General features: G+C 45.2%; 1 protein-coding gene and 1 long non-coding RNA gene across 3 annotated transcripts in view; both read right to left on the reverse strand.

The window, feature by feature from the left end:
• Positions 1 to 17,300, reverse strand: part of LOC141103781 (methylcrotonoyl-CoA carboxylase beta chain, mitochondrial-like) — a 32,485-nt gene extending 15,185 nt beyond the window's left edge. Inside the window, exons 1-5 of the mRNA XM_073593764.1 lie at positions 17,043 to 17,300; positions 10,513 to 10,709; positions 8,533 to 8,711; positions 8,363 to 8,443; positions 1,696 to 1,874 (exon numbers count right to left, since the gene is read on the reverse strand). Of these exons, the coding sequence (XP_073449865.1) occupies positions 1,696 to 1,874; positions 8,363 to 8,443; positions 8,533 to 8,711; positions 10,513 to 10,709; positions 17,043 to 17,206 (800 nt within the window). The 5' untranslated portion in view covers positions 17,207 to 17,300. The remainder of the gene's footprint in view (positions 1 to 1,695; positions 1,875 to 8,362; positions 8,444 to 8,532; positions 8,712 to 10,512; positions 10,710 to 17,042) is intronic.
• Positions 17,301 to 17,337: 37 nt separating this feature from the next.
• LOC141103782 (uncharacterized) lies at positions 17,338 to 23,573 on the reverse strand. Of its 2 annotated transcripts, XR_012235367.1 has the most exons (4): positions 22,086 to 23,573; positions 19,380 to 19,543; positions 17,934 to 18,086; positions 17,338 to 17,421 (listed from the first exon to the last, which is right to left on the reverse strand). It is a non-coding gene; the product is annotated as an uncharacterized lncRNA (long non-coding RNA). The 2 variants fall into 2 exon arrangements; XR_012235366.1 differs by lacking the exon at positions 17,338 to 17,421 and having other exon boundaries at positions 17,919 to 18,086.
• Between the last annotated feature and the right edge of the window lie 892 nt (positions 23,574 to 24,465).

A 24,465-nucleotide genomic window follows, 5' to 3' on the forward strand; every position in this document is an offset into this window, starting at 1 on the left:
TAAATGATGCTGGTCATCAGACTGAGCACATCTAGTGGCAGAATTAAGTACTGCTAGCGAAATCTCTGAACTGAAGGTGAGTACTGCAGCAAAAGCTGGGGTTTTTTTTAATAAGCTATTCATTTTTATCTTATTTTTGGGATTCTGCTTTAAGCAACCTTAAATACTGTATTGAGGTGTATATACAGCATTTTACAAAAGTGAGTACACCCCTCACATTTTTGTAAATATTTTATTATATCCTTTCATGTGACAACACTGAAGAAATGACACTTTGCTACAATGTAAAGTAGTGAGTGTACAGCTTGTATAACAGTGTAAATTTGCTGTCCCCTCAAAATAACTCAACACACAGCCATTAATGTCTAAACCGCTGGCAACAAAAGTGAGTACACCCCTAAGTGAAAATGTCCAAATTGGGCCCAAGATGGCCCAGGCTATAAGAAGATTGCCAAGACCCTGAAACTGAGCTGCAGCGGTTTACAGGACAGGTTCCACTCAGAACAGGCCTCACCATGGTTGATCAAAGAAGTTGATTTCACGTGATCAGCGTCATATCCAGAGGTTGTCTTTGGGAAATAGACGTATGAGTGCTGCCAGCATTGCTGCAGAGGTTGAAGGGGTGGGGGGTCAGCCTGTCAGTGATCAGACCATACGCCGCACACTGCATCAAATTGGTCTGCATGGCTGTCATCCCAGAAGGAAACCTGTTCTAAAGATGATCCACAAGAGAGCAGCAAACAGTTTGCTGAAGACAAGCAGACTAAGGACATGGATTCCTGGAACCATGTCCTGTGGTCTGATGAGACCAAGATAAACTTATTTGGTTCAGATGGTGTGAAGCGTGTGTGGCAGCAACCAGGTGAGGAGTACAAAGACAAGTGTGTCTTGCCTACAGTCAAGCATGGTGGTGGGAGTGTCATGGTCTGGGGCTGCATGAGTGCTGCCGGCACTGGGGAGCTACAGTTCATTGAGGGAACCATGAATGCCAACATGTACTGTGACATACTGAAGCAGAGCATGATCTCCTCCCTTCAGAGACGGGCCGCAGAGCAGTATTCCAACATGATAATGACCCCAAACATACCTCCAAGATGACCACTGCCTTGCTAAAGAAGCTGAGGGTAAAGGTGATGGACTGGCCAAGCATGTCTCCAGACCTAAACCCTATTGAGCATCTGTGGGGCATCCTCAAATGGAAGGTGGAGGAGCGCAAGGTCTCTAACATCCACCAGCTCTGTGATTTTCACTTAGGGGTGTACTCACTTTTGTTGCCAGCGGTTTAGACATTAATGGCTGTGTGTTGAGTTATTTTGAGGGGACAGCAAATTTACACTGTTATACAAGCTGTACACTCACTACTTTACATTGTAGCAAAATATATATATAATATATATAAAATATAATATATATATATATATATATATATATATATATATATATTTTTATATATTATATACACACACACACACACACACACACACACTCTGAGTTCTCAGGTCTGCACAGCTGCTATTTCCAATAGAGGGGCTACCACCATCCCTGCTGGGCTTTACTTTATTCTATGTTATGGAGTATTCAAAAGGAGAAGCTAAAATACACAAAAGGCGGGTAGGGACACCCAAGCCTCTCAAGAGGTAACAATCTGAAATTCAAAGTCAGCCATCTCTTCCTTGGCATGCTGGGCTGTGTTACCTGGAGTGAAGTTTGGCTCCGCCAAGTTCTTCAGCCGATACGTCCTCCCCTGTGGCAGCCTTAACAAGTGGGGGTCCTGCTAAAAATATAGTTCCAATCCTGTCCACCATGATGGTCTCTTCTGCCATGGTTGGGATGTACGCCCCGCCAGCTGTACACGAGCCGCACACTACCGCCACCTGATCCAAAAAACACAGTTTTTTTTTTTAAGAGTATTTTTAATGTGATAATTAGGAATTGCCAGAAAATGAGTGCAGCTGCCATTGCAAATTGCACAGTCTATTTGCCTTTTAATAAATGAAACCCAATGTCTCTTCTGCAATGAAATACACCTACAATACCTGCATGCTTACAGTCTTTTGCAGCATGTAAACTGTGGGTGTGCAGCTCAATAGAGATGCCTGAAGACTGGCACTCGGGGAGAGGATGCTGGCACCAGTGAGGGACCCGGACCGCTAGAGAGGAGGTAAGTTTATTGCCTTTATTTTCCCTTTCATTTATAGCTTTTTTAGCCCGTCCCTCCAGATTTTCAGTTCTTCGGTGCCAATCACACCTAAACTACGGTTTAGCAATGTCATAGTAAACTACAAAAACAAAGGGCAACTGTGAGGTCAATTTAGTTTTTATTAAAGTTTTTTTTTATATATATTTATCAGCTGAAAAAGGTAGGTTTATTATATAAAATATAAAACACACACTTGAAAGTGATTGTAAAGGTTTTTTTTTTTTTCTTTTATAACAAAATTGTTATGCTTTGTAATGGTTTTGCACAGAGCAACTCTGATCCTCCTCTTCTTGGGCCCCCCACTGGTGCTCCAGGCTCCCCCCCCCCCCACTAGCCGCTTGCTATGGTGGCACTCACTCCCAAGACACAGTGTGTGTGTCCAATGACACACACACTAACACAGTGTTATTCAACCTTTTTCCAGTCAGGACGCCCTTAAAAAGTATTTTCAGTCTTGAGGCCCCCCAGTCCAAGGCTTAATTCACGTTACTGTGTGTCGCGGAACATGTGCAAAATCGCACTCGTTCCTGACACACAGAAAAATGCTCTGCTCTTTAGGGGTGCAATTCTTAATGGTACCCCACACATTGGAAAATGTGGGGTGCTTTTGGGGCAGTGCAATTTAAAAAAAAAAAAAGGTCGGGGACTTCTTTCCCTGCATTTTTGTGGGTAGGGAAGCCCATTGAATTGAATGGGCCACCCTACATGCAGCCACACAGATGTGAACCAAGGGCTTGTTCACATGTCAGGTGGGAGGGGTGGTAAAACCACATGGTTAAGCTGTTTTTACCACCCCCAACTTCTCCCCCTTTAGCTGCAGAGGCAGCAGCTGGGGGTGTACACATGCTGTGGCTGCAGCTGGAGGTATACCCAGGGTGAATGGGGCTGCATTGCAACTACCCCGCAACTGTGTGCATTGTATGGTTGTGGTGTAGTGATGCTGCATTAAAACAGGTGGTGAGGAGGCAACATAATGCCTCTTTACCGCCTGTCAAATGCCTCTGAAAAGCGATCTGTGCATGAGTTGCTTTTCAGAGGAGAAGCAGTCCTTGCTGCTATCACAAACAAGCCCTACAAAAGCAGGTCTGATGGTACAGGAATGGAGGGGGGGCAGGATTAAAAGTAACATACACACACACATACAGACACCTGTACACACACATACAGACACGTACACACACACACATACAGAAACAAACATACACACATACAGACACGTGCACACATACAGAAACATACACACATACAGACAAATGTACACACAGACACATGTATAAAGCGGGAAGCAGAGAGCACAGCACACTCCCCTGCACTTTACTTACACTTTGCTAAGGTTGACGGAGCTTCTCACAGTGCCGATGTACAGTTCGTTGGGAGATCGGGCTCATGTGACAGCCCCTCTCTCCCCTGATCCCACGGCACACCTGAGAACCTCTGACGGCACACAGTGTGCCGCGGCACACTGGTTGAGAAAGGCTGCACTAACACACATACACACAGTGGCTCGGCTCCGCCCCCCTCCTCACTGGCTGTGATTGATCAGCAGCGGGAGCCAATGGCTCCTGCTGCTGTGTCTGAACCAATGAGGAGGAAGAGAGCCGCTGTTCTTGTGCAAATCGTTGGATGGAGATCCGGCTCAGGCAAGTATAACCACTTGCCGACCGCCTACCGCACTTGTCCTGCGCGAAACGATGTATCTGTACGTCATTTCGTGCAATAGACACTGGGGGGCGCACACATGCCACCGGAGGTGCGATCGTCTGCTGATTAGGGGAGGCAAATCAGCGGGTCAGGCAGGCCTGATGTCCGCCGGCCACCCGCGATCGTTCCCCAGAGAGGCAGAATGCTGATCTGCCTACGTAAACAAGGCAGATCGCCGTTCTGACTGGAGAGAAGATAGAAATCTTGTGTTCCTGCTAAGCAGGGACACCGATCTCTGTCTTCATCCAGTCAGAGCAATCCCCACACATTTAGCAAGCACCAGCTAGGCGCACAGTAAACCCTTTGATCGCCCCTGATGTTAACTCCTTCCCTGCCAGTGTCATTAGTACAGTAACTGCTTATTTTTAGGACTGATCACTGTAATAATGTCACTGGTTCCCCAAAAAGTATCAAAAGTGTCAGTTAGGTGTTCGACTTGTCTGCCGAAAAAAGAAAAGTATCAAAAGTGTCAGTTAGGTGTTCGATTTCTCTGTTGCAATCCCGCAAAAAAAAAAAAAAAAAAAAGGGAGAGAAAAAAGCCATAAACATATCACATAGTTTGTAGATGGGATAACTTTTGCCCAAACCAATCAATATACGCTTATTGGGATTTTTTGTACCAAAAATATGTAGCAGAAAATATATTGGCCTAAATTGATGAAGAAATTTGATTGTTTAATTTTTTTTATTGGATAGGTTTTAAAGCAGAAAGTAAAAAATATTTTTTTTTCAAAATTTTTCAAAAACCGCAGAGGTGATCAAATACCACCAAAAAAAAAGCTCTATTTGTGGGGGGAAAAAAAAGGAAAAATTTTATTTGGGTACATCGTCGCACGGCCGCACAATTGTCAGTTAAAGTAACGCAGTGCCGTATCGCATAAAATGGCCGGGTCATGAAGGGTCATGAAGGGGGTAAAACCTTCTGGGGCTGAAGTGGTTAAAGCGGTAGTAAACCACAGCTGGTGAAAAAAAAAATCCCCTTCAAGGCAATGTCATATTGTGCTAGTATCATATGCATCCTAGCACATTATGAGAAACTTACCTTAGAACAAAGCCGTCCAGCACCACGATGTCCCAGGCTTCCTTCCGGGTTTGCAGCCCCCGGCTACACGAGTTGCAAAGGGCTCAGAAGGTCTGGCATATATTCACGTGACTGATGTCACCAGCTGCATGCACTCTGAATATCTCCTAAAAAGTGCAGGTTTAGGAGATATTCACAGTACCTACAGGTAAGCAGTGTTGCCAACCTACCAGATTGAAATTTACTGGCACAACACCTAAAATTTACTGGCACCGCCACGTTTTTACTGGCACTTCCAAAAGTGTAAAAAATTACAGTTTTAAGTGTGAATTTCAGTGTTTAGGCAACAAACAAGTTACATGTGCAATTAGCAATGTGATTTAAGGTAGATATTAAGTCGAAAAACATATTTCTTATTTTGAGTATCGTAAAGGCGGATTATTGTAACCCATCAGTATTTTGTCACCTATGTCAAACTGGAGAGATTTCCCCTTAATTTTTGTCCCCAAAGAGAACGAGAGAGAGAGAGAGAATGCTCCCACATTCAGTTACTGTACATTACTCTCCAGCATTCGGTTACTGTACATTACTGCCCACCATTCGGTTACTGTACATTACCGTCCACCATTCGGTTACTGTACATTACTCTCCAGCATTTGGTTACTGTACAATACTGCCCACCATTTGGTTACTGTACATTACTCTCCAGCATTTGGTTACTGTACAATACTGCCCACCATTCGGTTACTGTACATTACTCTCCAGCATTCGGTTACTGTACATTACTGTCCACCATTCGGTTACTGTACATTACTCTCCAGCATTTGGTTACTGTACAATACTGCCCACCATTTGGTTACTGTACAATACTGCCCACCATTCGGTTACTGTACAATACTGCCCACCATTTGGTTACTGTACAATACTGCCCACCATTTGGGTACTGTACAATACTGCCCACCATTCGGTTACTGTACAATACTGCCCACCATTCGGTTACTGTACATTACTGTCCACCATTTGGTTACTGTACATTACTGCCCACCATTCGGTTACTGTACATTACTGTCCACCATTCGGTTACTGTACATTACTGTCCACCATTCGGTTACTGTACATTACTGCCCACCATTCGGTTACTGTACATTACTGTCCACCATTCGGTTACTGTACATTACTGCCCACCATTCGGTTACTGTACAATACTGCCCACCATTCGGTTACTGTACATTACTGTCCACCATTCGGTTACTGTACATTACTGTCCACCATTCGGTTACTGTACATTACTCTCCACCATTCGGTTACTGTACAATACTGCCCACCATTCGGTTACTGTACAATACTGCCCACCATTCGGTTACTGTACAATACTGCCCATTTGGTTACTGTACATTACTGCCCAGCACTATTTGGTTACTATACATTACTGCTCATCATTTGGTTGCTAGGGGTTACTGCACAATGATTACCTGCAACTCCGTGTCCCCCTCTGAAAACTGCTAAATCCTGCTGCTGCTTTATAAATCACCACCCCCACTGCTGGTAGAAGGGTGAGGAAGAATGCACACAGCCCTGTCTGTGTGTCCTTGATCTCCGTGCTCGTTCTGCTGACCGGAGAAGGGGGAGGAGGGGCGGGGGGAGGACATCACAGACAGCCTGCTCTGGCTCACTCCTTGTCACAGACTCACAGCTGCTCCGGTCCTGACAGAGGAGAAGCAGGCTCTCTAGAACATGCAGCCCACAGCCGTGCCTCTCCTCTGTCACAGAGTGAGAGCGAGGGTGACAGAGGATGGGCTGGTAATATGAAGTGCAGGGAGCAGAGCAGACTCCCACCCGCCTCAATACAGCACAGCCACACTTTCGGCTGGCCGCATCTTCTTGTCAAATGTGGCGGGCTGCAGGAGGAGGGCTGATTACAGTGATGCTGATTGGCTGAGAGGCGGTGGTGGGCGGAGCAATTCTCCGAGGTGCAGATCGGATTGTCTCGGCAGCTGGCTCTCGGGCATCTCCGGGAATTGCGCATGCGCAGTTCCAAGCTGAGCTGGTCACAGCCATTTTTACTGGCACTTTTCCCGTGCTACGGACAATTACGGGCGGTAAAAAAATGCCCTGTTTTTACGGGCTGCCCGTAAAAATACGGGCGGTTGGCAACACTGCAGGTAAGCCTTATTATAGACTTACCTGTAGGTATAAGTGGTGTAACAGAGTTTACTACCACTGTCAGGAAAAAAACTTTCTGCCTTTAGAACCGCTTTAAGTTTATGTTCAGTAAAACTTTTTTAGTCTAGTTTTGACTAGAGTTAGGCAGCCTTTTTCAACCAGGGTGCCTTCAGGTTTTTTTTTTAGGGGTGCCTTGGCCTAAAAATTGCCCCAACATTGTATACAAGCCAGCAGATGGATGAAGCCTGCCTTTTAGTTACACAAAGCTACAGGTTCTCATTGTGCACCATTACAACCTTCTAGCCGCCGGCGTCCTAACAACGAATGACCTCATCAGGAGGACGTCAGGCGCCTGCATAGTACCTCTAATGTTGGGTGTGTGGATGTTGCTGCATTATGTAGACCTATTAGTTTTTCATTTTAGAAGGGGGTGCCTCGAGATTAGTTTAAAGGGTGCCTTGACTGAAAAAAGGTTGAGAAACACTGAACTAGGGAATCGACCGGAGTGGTCCAACGGTCTATCCAACAGAGTTTGGGCGGACTTCCGACGGACTTTCCGAACAAACGGACTTGCCTACACACGATCACACCAAAGTCCGACGGATTCGTACGTGATGACGTACACCGGACTAAAATAAGGAAGTTGATAGCCAGTAGCCAATAGTTGCCCTAGTGTCGGTTTTCGTCCGTCGGACTAGCATACAGACGAGCGGACTTTTCGATAGGAACTGGGTCCGGCGGAGTTCCGACGTTAAGATTTGAAACATGTTCCAAATCCAAAGTCCATCAGATTTTCGACCGAAAAAGTATGGCTGCAGGTCCGATGAAGCCCACCCACGGTCGAATTGTCCGCCGGACTCGGTCCGTCGGACAAGTCTGGTCGAAAAGTCTGCTCGTGTGTACGCGGCATTAGACACCATCCTTTTTTTTTGGCCATTTGTGTTTTACTAGGGGAGATATGCCTTAATATCCTGTTCTGTAAACACAGCAGGACATAAAAGAAGATCTCTCTAAAGTGAAGAAAACTTCCTCGCTTAGAGAGTTGTCACCAAAACAGGTGTCCCCATTGGAAGATCCTGATCTGGCCATAACTTGTTGTCAAATGTTGGATTTCAAATTTTCTGCACTGGGGACAGTGACCATCAGGACAAATAGAGAGGGATAATCTCCCCACCAGGGACACAACCATAACACAACACACATCAACACATGAATCCTAAATGTCAATCCTAACCAAGCCTACCCTTACAAAATCACTCCTACATCGGCTGCCGTACCTGTGGGATCTTCAGGGCTGACATTATGGCTTCATTGTAAAACGTCCTTCCACCGTGCTCCTTGTCTGGGAACAGCTGAGCCTTGAAAAACAAGAGAAATAATGATAGTGGAAGACTTTCTTCAGGGTAGGCAACAGCACAGACAACATGGGGGGCTGCACAGGGGGTACCTGCAGAGGCAGAAAGGCTCCTCCGCTGTCCACCAGGTACACGGTGGGCAGCCTGTTCTGCAGAGCGATCTCCTGCATCCTCAGCTGCTTCTTCACTGAGATCGGATAGGCGGTTCCTCCTTTTACAGTGGCATCATTAGCGATAACCATGCACCATATACCACAGACCTTCCCGATACCTGCAACAGACAATGCAAGACATACATAAGATGTGTATTTAAGGATTAAAACATAGTCACTGCATATACAGTAGCTTTTTTTCAGACATAACAAGCAGGGTTCGTTTTTCTTTTTTAAAAAACATTAGTTCTTAATTAACCCCTTCTCCCCTTTCTCCAACTAACTATTATTTCTTTTATTCCTTTTTTGCATACCTTTACAATGTTTTGCTCAAGAATCATAATCTTAGTGTCATAATGGGACAAATTAAAGAATAAAATCAGGGATATCAGTACTGATACCACTTTTTTTCACGAGTACTTCTTTGAGTCAATACAAAATGGATGGTCACAAATCACACGCAAACAGGTATGCAGTGTGATTCCTGTTCGAACCGCATGGGATTTCCCCCAAAGCTTGTGTGTGTGTGTAGAAAGGGAAAAGTGCTATCTAGTGGGCAGTTTAAAGTGGAGTTCCACCCACTTTTACAACTCTTCAGCATCCCTCACTAAACTGTGCACTGTAAACGAATTGGATATTTTTAATTTTTTTTCTCAGCACCTACTGTATATCTGCTGTATTCATTTTTCACTTCCTCCTCCCTGGCCGTGGCCCATCGCATCATTTCCTGTTTGCAATGCCTTCTGGCAAGGGGCGGCAACTTCCTCTGACACTGCAGTTGCTATGGAAACCTGACCTGAAACCTATTACACTGCTTGTGCTGCACTGAGCATGTGCGAGATCTGCAAGGATGAGATCCAGGAAGAAATACAGTCTGGTTTCAGATGCCCACACTTAAGATGGCCACGGCCTGCTGTAAGTTTATAAAATAACAAACTACTGCTATAAACTAACAAAACAGACCTTAGTTTACAGACTAACTTTACTAGAATATATTAAGCTTGTGTATTATAGGGGTATTTTTATTCAAAAAGTATAATTTCGGCCAGAACACCACTTTAATAAAAAAATTAGAACTCACATTAAAGCGGAACTCCACCCAGAAGAGAGGCTCAGTTTGTTAGGGCTCCGCTTGCTGGGGGGGGGGCGAGTGGGTACCTGGTTTTGACAGGTTACAAGAACCGCATTCCTGTTCAAAAGGCATGCGATTCTTTGTAGTGCGATATGCCCCAATTTATTTTGTACTGACTCAAATCGTACCGCAAAGTATTGGTGAGTAGTTGACCGAAAGTATTGGTATTCGTACTCACGGATAAAAAAGTATTAAAACGACATCGGTGCAACCCCAAATAAAATGTATACTTTTATCTAAAATAAGTGCCGGTTCACACAGGGGCGGCACGACTTGCAGGTCAACTCACCGAGGCGACCTGCACACGACTGCACACGACTTCAGCGGCGACTTGCAAAACGACTTCTGTATAGAAGTCAATGCAAGTCACCTGAAGTTGCCCCAAAAATACTACAGGAACCTTTTTCTAAGTCAGAGCGACTTGCGTCGCTCCTATTAGAACGGTTCCGTAGCACAGAACGGGACGCGACTTGTCAGGCGGCTAAGTCGCCTGACAAGTCGCCCCTGTGTGAACCGGGGCTAACACAATTTTTTTAAACTAAGAAAAACAAATGGTGTTTTTTTTCTCGATTTTGTTACATTTTTGTATATGGATTGCATAACAAAAAATTTTTGCAAGGCAATATCACCAAAAGAAAGCTTCGTTTGTCCTAAAAAAAAAAAATACTGTATGTATTGCTTTGTTATCTTAATGACAAGATTATAGCAGAACAAACAATCCCATAGAAGAAATGTAAAGATCGGTTTGGTCTATAGTGGGAGCTGAACTGGTTAAGGACTGACTGTACCGGCTAGGCATCCAGCAGAAGGCACATCACCGTACGGTAGACCAAGACCCACTAATGGAGATAATTCAAGGAAGTTTTCATTGTCCAAAAGCAGCTTTAACCTCTCCCGCACCAGCAGCTTTTTGTTCCTCTGTGTATGGCGCAAGATGGCGTTCTCGCCTCCTCCCAACTTCACCTTTTCGGTAAGCTCCAGGTACCTACAAAAATGACACAATCACACTTCTTCTAAGAGATATTTTAATCTGAAACCATCATATAATGTAATTATATATCAACTAACAACCTTTTATAGGAAACATTTCTTAAAAGGGTCCCCAGGCTTTCAACTGGCAGGTAAAGGCAATAAAAGGTTTGAATAATTAAAGGACAACTCTACTGTTAGGAGGGTGGGAGATTCATTAAATAACTCGTACTGAGTACAGCCCTGCCTTTGCCGAAGTCCCTGATGGGTTCTCAGGCCCATTCATGGCTGTCTCCAGCATAGTACTGCTCTCCCATAGTAAGAACAGGTCCCCGGTCTGGTCCCCCCGAAGCCATTCATCTTGCCAGTCTCTGACTGGTCTTGTCACCTTTCTTCTCTGTGAAGTTATTACTTACATTGCTGGACCAGCAATTCTGCATGGCAATTGGTGATGTAGGAGTGACCATCCACGTCCTGGAGCAACGAGGGACCAGACAGCCAGTTGTTATGGGCCGTGTATAACTCCTTGTCTGCTAATGACCTTTATAAATGGCGGCTGGTAGAACAGGAACACAGTGCTGGCCTCTTGTGTTCAAATTTGTACAGCAGGCGCTGGGCTCTCTGGTGGAAGGGATTTGGCTGGCTTCACTTCTACACCCCAACAAAGGTCCCACTGGAACGCCCCCGCCATGGATTCCAGGCTTCACTACCCTACCTGCAAGCCCAGAACCGGCAAGGCAGGTATTGGCAGCGGATGAACACAGAAACAAATGTGTATTACATCATTTCTGGGTTCAAATGTAAATTTCCCCATCCACAGCAGCCAGGGTAGAAGCTATTGGTGAATGATCTGCAATTCACTTGCTTCAGTGAAGGCCAGGGCAGGGGAGATATCAAGGGTCTAATAGACTCCTGATGTCTCATTAAAGAAAGCCTGTACAGTGGGACCTTGGATTACGAGCATAATCTGTTCCAGGAGAATGCTTGTAATCCAAAGCACTCTTATATCAAAGCGAGTTTCCCCATAGAAGTCAATGGAAACAAAGATAATTTGTTCCGCATTGACTTCTATTACATGCAATACCACATGTGGCCAGAGGTAGGGGGCGCTGGAGAGCCTTGGAAATACTCGGGGACAGCTCAGCTGAACTTGGAAAGCCTCTGAAAGGCTTGGAAACACTCAGGAGCGGCGTATTTCCAAGTGTTTCCGAACGGCTCCAAACTGTTCCGAGTGTCCCCGGCGCCCCCAATGATTACCCCAATGATGCCATATTATTTCCTACTCCCACTGGCAACAGTCCTGAAGGACAGTAAACTGGTCATTTGTTTAGAAAGTTTAGAGACCCTCTGATGTAGATGAGGGACGTGTCACTATTAAAGCTCCTGTTATTGATTTCATAGGGCCCCAAACCTGCTTAGCTTGCTAAATGACTTGCAATTTATGAGACGCCTGAGTGCGGCAATTATTGTCATCACAGGCCTCTCATACCATTTAATACGATGTAATAAGATAATTAGCAAAATTCCAGAGAATCATCATTTTATAGGAAACCTTTCATCAACATGCAATCAATTTTACAATTGCAAAATATATCTACAGCCAACATCTACAAGATCAGGTCATAAATGGTGACCGGGGACATGGAGATGGTTGGATGACACCAATTAGGAACCGCTGGAAAAAATGTTTTTGCAAAAGTGTTTCACTAAATGTGCAAATGATTTGAAGCCCAACTCCAACCAACACTTTTTTTTGTTTGCATAAAACAGGCAAAGGGTTGGAGCCCCCGCCAGGATTTTATTGCGGTCTGAATCTCTATTGGGAGGGAATTCTCTCAGCTCAGAACCGAAACTGATGAACAATCTCTCCAATGGGGACACAGACAAAACAAAAACAACATTTTTGACAGGGGGGGGGGGGGGGGGGGCGACTCCTGACAATGTTTATTTGCTGCCTACGAAATCTTGTCCTTGTGACAACAAAACGCTCCTCTTCTTGAACGAGGATAGTAAATAATGGAAATAAACACCTGGCAAAAAAAAAAAAGGTTTGGGAGTAAGGTTTTAATCACTTAGCTGCAGTTTTACTGCAACAGGGTCCCGCACTGTCGGGTAGGGGGCACGAATGCACGCCGCTGGTAGCCCGGTCCGAGCCGATCAGCAGGTACCGTAGATTCGATGTCCACCGGCACCCGCCCGATCAATAGCCAGAGAAACAGAACTGCAATCTGCCTATGTAAACAAGGGAGATCGCCTTTCTGACAGGACGGAAGGCGTGGATCCTGTGTCTCTGCAAAGCAGGGACATGATTCCTGTCTTCCCCTAGTAAAAGCCCAAAAAGTGTCAGAATATCCGCCGCAATATTGCAGTGTTGCTAGAAGTCACTTATCGCCGCCATTACTAGTAAAAAAAAAAGATTAATAAAAATATCACATCGTTTGTAGACGCTAGAACTTTTGCGCAAACCAATCAATAGACGCTTATTTTACCATAAATATGTAGCAGAATACATGTTGACCTGAAATTAAAAGAAATTTGGCACCTCCTCACTGCTTGCCAAATGCCCTTTGAAAAGCAATCTGGATGCAAACTGCTCCTCAGAAGGCACAGGTGTGAAACAGCCCATAGTAAAGGTATTAGTTCATTTGGACCAGCGTGGTCTAAATTAACCACTTCCCTGTCGGGCATTTTCACCACCTTCCTGCCCGAGCCAATTTTCAGCTCTGTCACATTTTGAATAACAATTGCCGGGTCATACAACACCGTACCCAAATTAAATTTTTATCATTTTTTCCCCACAAATAGAGCTTTCTTTTAGTGGTATTTGATCACCTCTGTGGTTTTTATTTCTTGCGCAATAAACAAAACAAGAGTGACAAGTTTGAAAAAAAACACAATATTTTTTACTTTTTGCTATAATAAATATCCAAATTTTTTTTTTTTTTTAAGCAAATTTTTTCCTCAGTTTAGGCCAATATGTATTCTTCTACATATTTTTGGTAAAAAAATATCGCAATAAGCGTATATTTATTGGTTTGCGCAAAAGTTATAGCGTCTACAAAATAGATTTATAGCATTTTTATTATTATTTTTTTTTTTTTTTTACTAGTAATGGCGGCGATCTGCGATTTTTATCGTGACTGCGATATTGCGGCGGACACATCGGACAATTTTGACACATTTTTGGGACCATTCACATTTATACAGCGATCCGTGCTATAAAAATGCATTGATTACTGTATAAATGTGACTGGCAATGAAGGGGTTAACCAGGAGGGGGCGCTGTAGGGTTAAACGTGTTCCTAAGGAGTGATTCTAACTGTGGGGGGAGGGGATTCACAAGGGGAGGAGACCGATCGGTGTTCCTCTGTACAAGGAACACACCATCGGTCTCCTCCCATCTGACAGGACGTGGATCTGTGTTTACACACACAGATCCACGGGCCTGCTCGGTTACCTTGGCAATCGCGGGTGGCCGGTGGACACAGCGGCCGCCGGGGACGCGCACCGGGACCCGAGTGACGCGGCGGCGTGCGCGCCCCCTAGGGATCCTGGAAGGCAGTGCCGTCATATGACGCCGGCCCAGGATAACAGCTGCACCGTCCCGCCGACGGTGGGCGGGCAGCAAGTGGTTAACCATTTTTAAAGTGGCAAAAAGTGGGAGTTCAGCTTTAATATCGGCCACAGATGTATGAGATGTAACCCCGCTCACCTGCAACATCAGCCAGTGCAAATGTACAGAGTACAAATGCTGAAAACTGTTATAAGGGCTTGTGACGGTAGTGGGGTAGTTTGGGCGGGGGGCTTGAGGAACCCAGTTTACCTTAGAGAGGTCAGGAAATTCCTTGTCCAGCTCCCCCGGCCCCCCCTATGTGTAAGTCACACTGCGTCTATTAAGGGCACAGGGTGACCGAGAACCCCAGTCGGGTCTGCACTAACCAGACTCAGCATTTCATTTTACCCCTGTTATCCTGGCTCATGCACACAGGTCTATACTCGTACCTCCTAACTTTCTGAGATGGGAACTAAGGACACCTATTAGCAAAAGTATGTAGGCATATGACACACCCCCTTAAAGGAGAATTATACACAAAAAAAAGGAAGAAGAATGGATTAGTTAAACCCACAAGTGCTTTTTTTTATCACTACTCTTCCTTTATATTGGCTTTTGAAATTAACAAATGCAGCAATTTAGAAATTGGATGAAAGGTTTAGCGCTGGGAAACACTTTTTGAAAGAAAAAGTACATTTTATATAAAATTATATGGATCAGACCAAAATGAGGGACAAACGAGGAGGAAAGAGGGACTTTGTTCCAAACCAGGGACAGTTCCTCGAAATCAGGGACAGTTGGAAGCTATGCCTATACTGCTAGGCCGATTACGTAAAACATGGCTGAATTTCGGTGCCCGCTGCCTGTACTGTACAAAAGTATAGCAGGAAAGGGCTGCATGCAGCATTCATTTTGGCAGCAAATTTTGATTTAGTTTTAGTCTTCAACAATTGTTTTAGTCACATTTAGTCCACTAAATCTCCAATACATTTTAGTCAACTAAAATCATATGGGTGTAGTTAAATTGTAATGCACTATTTAAGCATTTCTCTACAATTTCCAAACACATTATATACTGCGGGAGTGAAAAAGCTAATCGACCATTTATGGTATTTAGGTTTGAACATGCACTTCAGTGTTAAAGCGGAGTTCCACACAAAAATGGAACTTCCGCTTTTCAGAACCCTCCCCCTCCAGTGTCACATTTGGCACCTTTCAGGGGGGTGCAGATACCTGTCTAAGACAGATATTTGCACCCACGTCCGGCATAGACTCCCATGGGTCCAGCGGGTTCTCGGCATCGCCTGCCGACATCGCTGGACCCTGGGACAGGTAAGTGGCCATGTATTAAAAGTCAGCAGCTGCAGTATTTGTAGCTGCTGGCTTTTAATATTTATTTTTTTTGGCGGTGTGGGTGGACCCCCGCTTTCATTTTAATGTCAAATTTCAATTTAGTTTTAGGCTGCGTTCACACTGAAAGCGCCGGTCATTAGCGGTAAAGCGCTGCTCGTTTGAGTGGCATTTTACCGCTGTTCAAGTGGCGCTTTTGTGCTGCTTATCGGCCGCTAGCAGGGAGCTTTTAACCCCAAAAAAAGGGTTAAAAACTCCCGTGTTGCGGCGCTTCGGAAGAACTTTTCAGGCATTCATTGCAATGGGCTGGGGGCATTTTGGGAGCCCGCACCGCCCCAAAGATGCTACTTGCAGGAGTTTTCTGAACGTCCTGCAAGTGCAGCGCCCGGTAAGGATGAGCTCTGGCGTGTTTGCACAGCCCGCCAGGAAGTCTTCACTGCACTGCGCTAATCACAGGCAGCGAGACATTTCCCGATCAGGACAATGTCACAGCCGCGCATCGGGACAATGTCTCACTGCCTGTGATTAGCGCTGTGCCGACTTCCTGGCGGGCTCTGCATGTGGGCTGTGTGAACACGTCGGAGCTCATCCTTACCACCTGTGTGAAAGCACCCATTGTAATGAATGGGAAGCAGTTTTCAGGCACTATTTCTAGCACTAAAATGCCTGACAACTGCCTCAGTGTGAAAGTGGTCCAAGTCATACTCTTTTGACTAAAACGCCATTTTAGTTTTAGCCGTATTTTAGTCATCTCAATTGTTTTCGTTGTATTTTAGTCGACTAAAATAGTATTCATTTAGTTTTTAAAATGTTTTAGTCTACAAAATTAACACTGGTATGCAGATATACACAGCTCAGAGCGTAACATGCGCACACTAAGGATGAGCTCTGGCGTGTTCGCACAGCCCACGTGCAGAGCCCGCCAGGAAGTCAGCACTGCGCTAATCCCAGGCAGTGAGACATTTCCCGATCTCTGCAGCCGCACATTGGGTAAATGTCTCACTGTCTGTGATTATCGCAGCACAGTGCCGACTTCCTGGCGGGCTCTGCACGTGGGCTGTGCGAACACGCCGGAGCTCATCCTTAGCGCACACGTATGCCCCCAGATGCAGACGATCTGCTTCCAGGGGCATACGTCCATACCTGTGCGGCGTGTGCGCATGTGTATATTTGCAGCTGAGTATGCCTGTGTGCAGCCACGTCCTGTCATTCATTTGTACAGGAGGATGTACACAACCCTGGAGGCTCCTGGGTGGCGAAATACATCCGTATTTTACATTATAGCACCACATATGAGCCCGCTTAGAGTGAACTCCAATATTCAACCATCAAAGTGATACCTGCAAGTGTTTGCAGAAGTTTTAATCTTGCAACGCCTGTTGCAGCGCCTTGTTGCTGTCCCCACCAGCAGGATCACCTATGAGGAGAAGTAGTGTCCCGGCTCACCTTTCCCTGCAGTGGTCACTGTTCCTGGAATTAGCCTCATAGACATGTCTGTGGATGGGCAGGATGTCCCCTCTGAGGACAGGGAAGGCCTGGGCAGCCCTGCTACTGAGCCTGCAGCACTGGGGCGGCTGCAGGAGGTGTCTGTACAGCCTCAGAGCTGCCATCAGCCAGCAAATGCAATGGCTGCAGCCCTGAGCAAAGTCTCCCAGGGAAGGGCAAACACAGAGCAGCACTTTCCACACAGCTGCAGATTCACAGCAGCTGATTCGTCACAGCACTTCCTTGTTGTTGTAATTACCTCATGGGACCACCAGATGGCGGAGGCTGTGCTGGAATGTTTCTTTCACAGAAGGTCATTGTATAATGAAAGTTCCAAATCCTGCAAAAATAAGTATATACAATGGATCTGTCCTTTAATCAGAGGGTATTATTATTTTTATTATTATTATTATTATTAAAATATTATTATTATTATTATTATTATTATTATTATTATTATACAGGATTTATATAGCGCCAACAGTTTACGCAGCGCTTTACCCACTTGACCTCCGGAGGAATTACCCCCTTCATAACCAGGCCATTTTTTTTGTGATACGGCACTGTGGTAATTTATTTTGACAATTGCACGGTTGTGCAAAGCTGTACCCAAAAAAAAAAAAATATATGTCATATTTTTCCCACAAATAGACCTTTCTTTTGGTGGTATTTTTTGTTTTTCTATCTTTCTCTTTATTAATTTTATCTGTATCATACATCATTTTATATTTAATGAGACACCCCCTTAACTGATACAAGCAATTAAAACACATATAGAAATTATTTCCCAATACCCTTCACACCCCCCCTCCCTCCCTATCTTCCCCATCTCCTCCTGACCCCTATTCCTACCGTTTCTGATCGCGACTTTTCCGCTCTTCTTAAACTCCGTCAAACTGTCTAGCATCTTTGGGACGTCTTCTGATTTTTATTTTATGCTCCCATCTTTTGGTGCTATTTGATCACCTCTGCGTTTTTTGTTTTGTTTTTTTTTTGCACTATAAACTGAGAAAAAAGACTGAAAATTGAAAAAGTATATATATACAACTTTTTACTTTGCTATAAAACATATCCAAAAAAATTTTTTTAAAAATTGAATTTCTTCATAAATTTAGGCCAATATGTATTCTGCTACATATTTTTGGTAAACAAAATCCCAATATTATAGTATATTGATTGGTTTGCGCAAAATTTATAGCGTCTACAAACTGGAGATATTTTTATTATATTTTTAATTTGTTTTACTAGTAATGGCAGCGATCACCGACTTATAGCGGGACTGCGATATTGCGGCACACGTTCTGACACTGACATTTTTTGGGGACTAGTGACAGTGATCAGTGCTTAAAAATATGCAGTCACTGTACTAATGGCACTGGCTGGGAAGGGGTTAACATCAGGGGCCAACAAAGGGTTAACGGTGTGCTGTTTTAGTACAGTGCGGGAGGTGCTTTTACTAGGGAAAAACATGGATCCTAGTCCCTGCTTTGCAGAGACACAGGATCCAAGCTTTCCCTCCTATCAGAAAGACCATCTGCCTTGTTTACATAGGCAGACCGCCGTTCTGCCTCTCTGCTCGATCATCACTGGGTTCCCGCATGCCTACCTACCTAGAAGAGCCGCATCACATATATATATATAATATATATAATATATATAATATATATATATATATATCTCTTTATATATATATATATATATATATATATATATATATATATATATATACATATATATAAAGATATATATATATATATATATATCTTTATATATATATTTATATACACTTATATACATGTGATCCGGCGCACTAGTGACGCACTGTAGCAGTAAAACTGCTATGGGGTGGATCTGAAGTGGTTAAAGAACAAGTGTACTTAAAAACAAAACGCACTTATCATTTTTTGCACCCTTCCCCTGACCTAACCTAACCAAGCTTCCCCCTCCACAGATGAATATTTACCTCAAGCCGAAGACTGTGGCCTATGCTGTTTGTTTACACCCAGCACCACAATTCTTCCCTGTTTATTACAGCTCCATAGACTTCCGTAAGTTCATTATGGATATTCTCCAGCCTCACCGGTGTGGTCAGGACAATGAGGACTTGTGGCACTGGGTGTAAACAGTGTAGGCCGCAGCCAATGGCTCAGGTTAAAGTGGTATTCGGGCCGAAATGATACTTTTTAAATAAAAATACCCCTATAATACACAAGCTTAATGTATTCTAGTAAAGTTAGTCTGTAAACTAAGGTCTGTTTTGTTAGTTTATAGCAGTAGTTTGTTATTTTATAAACTTACAGCAGGCCGTGGCCATCTTAAGTGTGGGCATCTGAAGCCAGACTGTATTTCTTCCTGGATCTCATCCTTGCAGATCTCACACATGCTCAGTACAGCACAAGCAGTGTAATAGGTTTCAGGTCAGGTTTCCATAGCAACGGCAGTGTCAGAGGAAGTTGCCGCCCCTTCCCAGAAGGCATTGCAAATAGGAAATAATGTGATGGGCCGCGGCCAGGGAGGAGGAAGTGAAAAATGAATACAGCAGATATACAGTAAGTGCTGAGAAAAAAATATATATATATCCAATTCGTTTACAGTGCACAGTTTAGTGAGGGATGCTGAAGAGTTGTAAAAGTGGGTGGAACTCCACTTTAAGTGTACATCTGTGGAGGGGGAGGCTGGGTTAAGTTAGGTGAGGACATGGGGTCAAAAGTGCACTTGAAAACAAAATGCACTTGTCCTTTTGGTCATCTTCCCTAACCTAACCAACCTTACCCCTCCCCAGATGCATACTTACCTCCAGCCAACGGCTGTGGCCTACACTGTTTACACCCAGTGCCACAAGTCTTCAGTGTACATTACAACTCCATAGACCATAGACTTCTATTATGCAGGTCATACATGGGTCAAATTCAGGAAAATTTTTCTTTCGAAAATCAGAAACTTTGTGCATTTTGTTATCCGATAGTGCCACCACTGATTTCAAATCTCAACCAAGCCTTCAATTTCACCTCATGTGGCTACAGAAGAGAATTTTAGTGGCCGGGAATCATCTGCTCTTTCCAGGTCACAGCTCATGCGCATTTGTTTTTCGATTATATTTCTCGCAGGATTCTCCCACCATTGATAAGAAATGTGTTCATTTTTCAAAAAATTTCCAACAAGCCCAATTACTCAAGTTCGATGGCCGCATGAAAATTGTCTGTTGCTGCGGCCCACTAATGGGCAGAAATTTGAACAAACATTCCTAGTTACGATTTTCAAAAGAAAATTCTTTAGGAGTTTGACCCATGTATGGCCGGCTTAAGACCATCACAGATATTCTCCGGCCTCGCAGGCGTGGCCAGGACAGTGAAGACTTGCGGCACTGGATTTAACAGGGTAGACCGTAGTCATTGGCTCAAAATCAGTATGTACAGGGGTTGGACAAAATAATGGCAACAAATATGGTAAAAACAAAATTACATAGTTACATAGTAGGTGAGGTTGAAAAAAGATTAAAGTCCATCAAGTCCAACCTATGTGTGTGATTATATGTCAGTATTACATTGTATATCCCTGTATGCTGCGGTCATTCAGGTGCTTATCTAATAGTTTCTTGAAGCTATCAATGCTCCCCGCTGAGACCACCACCTGTGGAAGGGAATTCCACATTCTTGCCGCTCTTACAGTAAAGAACCCTCTACGTAGTTTAAGGTTAAACCTCTTTTCTTCTAATTTTAATGAGTGGCCACGAGTCTTGTTAAACTCTCTTCTGCGAAAAAGTTTTATTTCTATTGTAGGGTCACCAGTACGGTATTTGTATATTGAAATCATATCCCCTCTCAAGCGTCTCTTCTCCAGAGAGAATAAGCTCAGTGCTCACAACCTTTCCTCATAACTAAGATCCTCCAGACCCTTTATTAGCTTTGTTGCCCTTCTTTGTACTCGCTCCGTTTCCAGTACATCCTTCCTGAGGACTGGTGCCCAGAACTAGACGGCATACTGTCCATATTAGGTTGTTACCTAATATGGTGTTGGACCGCCTTTGGCATCCAAGACAGATAGAATTCTCTTTGGAGTTGACAAATGTAAGTCTTGAATGGTGGATAGTGGAATCTGATACCGCGCTTAATGCGAAAATCCAGGTCACAATCCTGCGCAATATCCTTTCGTCTCTTTCGGCCATTTGACTGTGTCAACTGCGCTTATCCACTTCCCGACCAGCTTTACAGCTACAGGGCGGCGGCTTTGCGCATAATCACATATATGTAGCACCCTCTAGTGTGCTAGAAGGATAGTGCATGTTTTTGAGAGAGTGGGTACATTTCCAGACTTGGCTGTATTTCGATCTGGGTTGGGGGTGACTCAGAGCAGAGCTGGGTGACTCACAGGATGCATCATCGAGACCTCCCACTTCTTTCCAGAATGTTCTAGTGTTTTTTGGAAGGGAAGGAGGAGAGGGAAGGTGGAGCTGTCTGGGGTATTCTGGGGAGCCCTGACGAAATCACCAACCTGGATTGGCAGGGGGCAGGCCCCCTTAAATACCCAGGGTCAGCCCAGATGGGGAGGGGTTGTTCGGTTTGGAAGCTGGAGATGGAGTGCTAGGCTGTCAGGGCCTTTGAGGGAGCTCCCCATTCTGGGGGGGGTGACCTTGGGTCTGGGGCTCGGGTGCGGACAGGACCCCTTCTTATGACACACAGAGGTGTCCTGGACAGGTGGCACGGGAGCAAGAGAGAGGACAGCGGGAGAGCACTGCCAGGCAAAGTCTCCAGGAGAGGAACAACAGGTCACAGCCAAGAGGGCTGGTGAGTGACACAGTTGGGAGAGGACTGGGGAGGCATGCCTGAGAGGCTTTTATGCCCCTGTTGAAGGTCTATTGATCGAAACGCGTAGGGCGGCTTTAACCTTATACATTGCCTTTCTGTTTTATTTTTACTTGTGATCACTTTTATGTACCACGTTTTTTTAGTAATAAACAACCCTGATTTGCACTATGTGGAGGCATTCCCCTTTTTTTCCACATACCTCCGGGATTTGAGAAAATGTTTGAATCTTGGAACCGGTCCGGGCTCCCTTCCTGGTGATCCAGTGGTGACATCTTGGCTCGCAGACGTTCCATCGGTCCTTGACCACTTCATACATCTGCCCTTGGTGGCATACAGCTCGATTGACTCTATGCTGACGGCAGTAGAGTCCAACAGTTCCGGTAAGCGTACCTAATCTACCTATTGCTTTGATGACATCCAAGCGGATATTTGGAAAGCTGATGGAATTTCTACACTGATTGCATTGTATTTGTCATAGACTCTTGTTTCTTCTGACAACACTCCACCATTGGGACATTTACTTATGTTTGCAGAGACATTTACTTTATACCACACAGGGTGTATTGAGTAGTATGTACATTTTGGAGAGGGTCCTCGCTAGCGGTTCATTTCCTGCGCAAAACTCTTCGAAGGTCGTCAGTTGTCTAGAAAAGTCTTGAGGGTTGGGAATTGAGTGTAGGTAGTGGTGTAATTGTACTGCTTTCCAAAAAGGAAGTTGGTACCTACCCGTCGCGTTCGTTAGCTCTATTAACGTCGGCCAACGCCCATCCGTTACAAATTTAGCAGCATGGTCAAAGCCCAATTGTCTCAGAGGCTCAAACTCAATGGATTGGATGCCCGGCTCGAAATTTGGGTTGGGAATCGAGTGTAGGTAGTGGTGTAAATGTACTGCTTTCCAAAAAGGAAGTTGGTCCCTACCCGTCGCGTTCGTTAGCTCTATTAACGTCGGCCAACGCCCATCCGTTACAAATTTAGCAGCATGGTCAAAGCCCAATTGTCTCAGAGGCTCAAACTCAATGGATTGGATGCCCGGCTCGAAATTTGGGTTTCCCAAGATCGGGTATAAAGGGGAGTTGCTTGAGGTGAGAGAGGATTGGATGGCCCCTTGACTACAATATCTTAATGCGGTACCCAATAAGGGGTGTGTTTTCAATCCCGAGGGAAGGATTTCATAACACCAGAGAGCGCCGTTCAAAGGTATGTCAGTTTGAGCTTGTTCTATCCGTACCCAGAGCTTAGTCATCGCGTTGCGTCTCCAGTCCAAAATACGACCCAAATGAGTGGCCAGAGAGTATTGTCTGAGATCTGGTAGCGCCAGACCTCCAAACTGTTTGGGAAGTGAAAGCATTGTCCTACGGATGCGGGGTTTTTTGTTGGCCCAAATAAATCTGGTAAATAAAGCGTGAACTTGTTTGAAAAAAGAGTGCGGTATGTGTACGGGAAGAGCTTGGAGCAGATATAAAAATTTGGGTAAGATGCACATTTTTATGAGGTTACATCTGCCGAACCAGGAATGTAATCCTCTGCTCCAATTCTCCAGAAAAACACGAGCTTTAGATAGAATAGGGGGGAAGTTCAATTTATATGTGCGTCTAATACAGGGCTGGACTGGGACAAAAATTTGGCCCTGGACTTCATCCAGACCGGCCCACTTTTGACAGGTTTCTCCCATGCCGGCCGGACAAACCCGCCCCCCCCCCCAGCCGGCCAACCCCGATGGCCACCCAAGCCCACCCTCCCCCTTCACTAGCCATTAACCATTCTACTTTATTCGAGTAGAACAGCTGGTACCGGTGGGGAAGTTAGTCATTATTTCACCCGGGGCAAAGAATCAGTTTCTTGCCCCCCCTAATGGGACAAGATTAGGCAGAAGTGAGAAATTCCCAGGCCATAGCTGTTGAGTCAGCTGTCTATCCCCTCCCCCATGCTCCTTTTGGTCCCCCCATGCTCCTCTGCCCCCCCCTGTGCTCCTCTGGTCCTCCCCCTGCTTCTCTGTTCCCCCACATGCTTCTCTGTTCCCCCCATGCTTCTCTGTTCCCCCCCATGCTTCTCTGTTCCCCCCCATGCTTCTCTGTTCCCCCCCATGCTTCTCTGTTCCCCCACATGCTTCTCTGTTCCCCCCCATGCTTCTCTGTACCCTCGTGCTTCTCTGGTCCCCCCTGTGCTCCTCTGGTACCCCCACATGCTTTTCTGGTCCCCCACATGCTTCTGCATTCCTCTCCTGATCTTCTGTTCCCCCCAGGCTGCTCTGGTACCCCTGTGCTTCTCTGGTCTCCCCATGCTTCGCTGGTCCCCCCCATTCTCCTCTATTCCCCCCATGCTGCTCTGGTCCCCCGTGCTACTCTATTTTCCCCCCATGCTGTGCTGGTCCCCCATGTGCTGCGCTGGTCCCCATGTGCTGCGCTGGTCCCCCATGTGCTCCGCTGGTCACCCGCGTGCTGCGTTGGTCCCCCATGTGCTCTGCTGGTCCTCTACCAGCTCCTATGGTCCTCCATGTGCTCTGCTGGTCCCCCACATGCTCCTATCCCCCCCAATGCTGCTCTGGTCCCCCGTGCTCCTCTATTCCCCCCCCCTTTGCT

The sequence above is a fragment of the Aquarana catesbeiana genome, linkage group LG07, assembly GCF_042186555.1.
Source record: "Aquarana catesbeiana isolate 2022-GZ linkage group LG07, ASM4218655v1, whole genome shotgun sequence".
NCBI classification, from domain to species: Eukaryota; Metazoa; Chordata; class Amphibia; order Anura; family Ranidae; genus Aquarana; species Aquarana catesbeiana.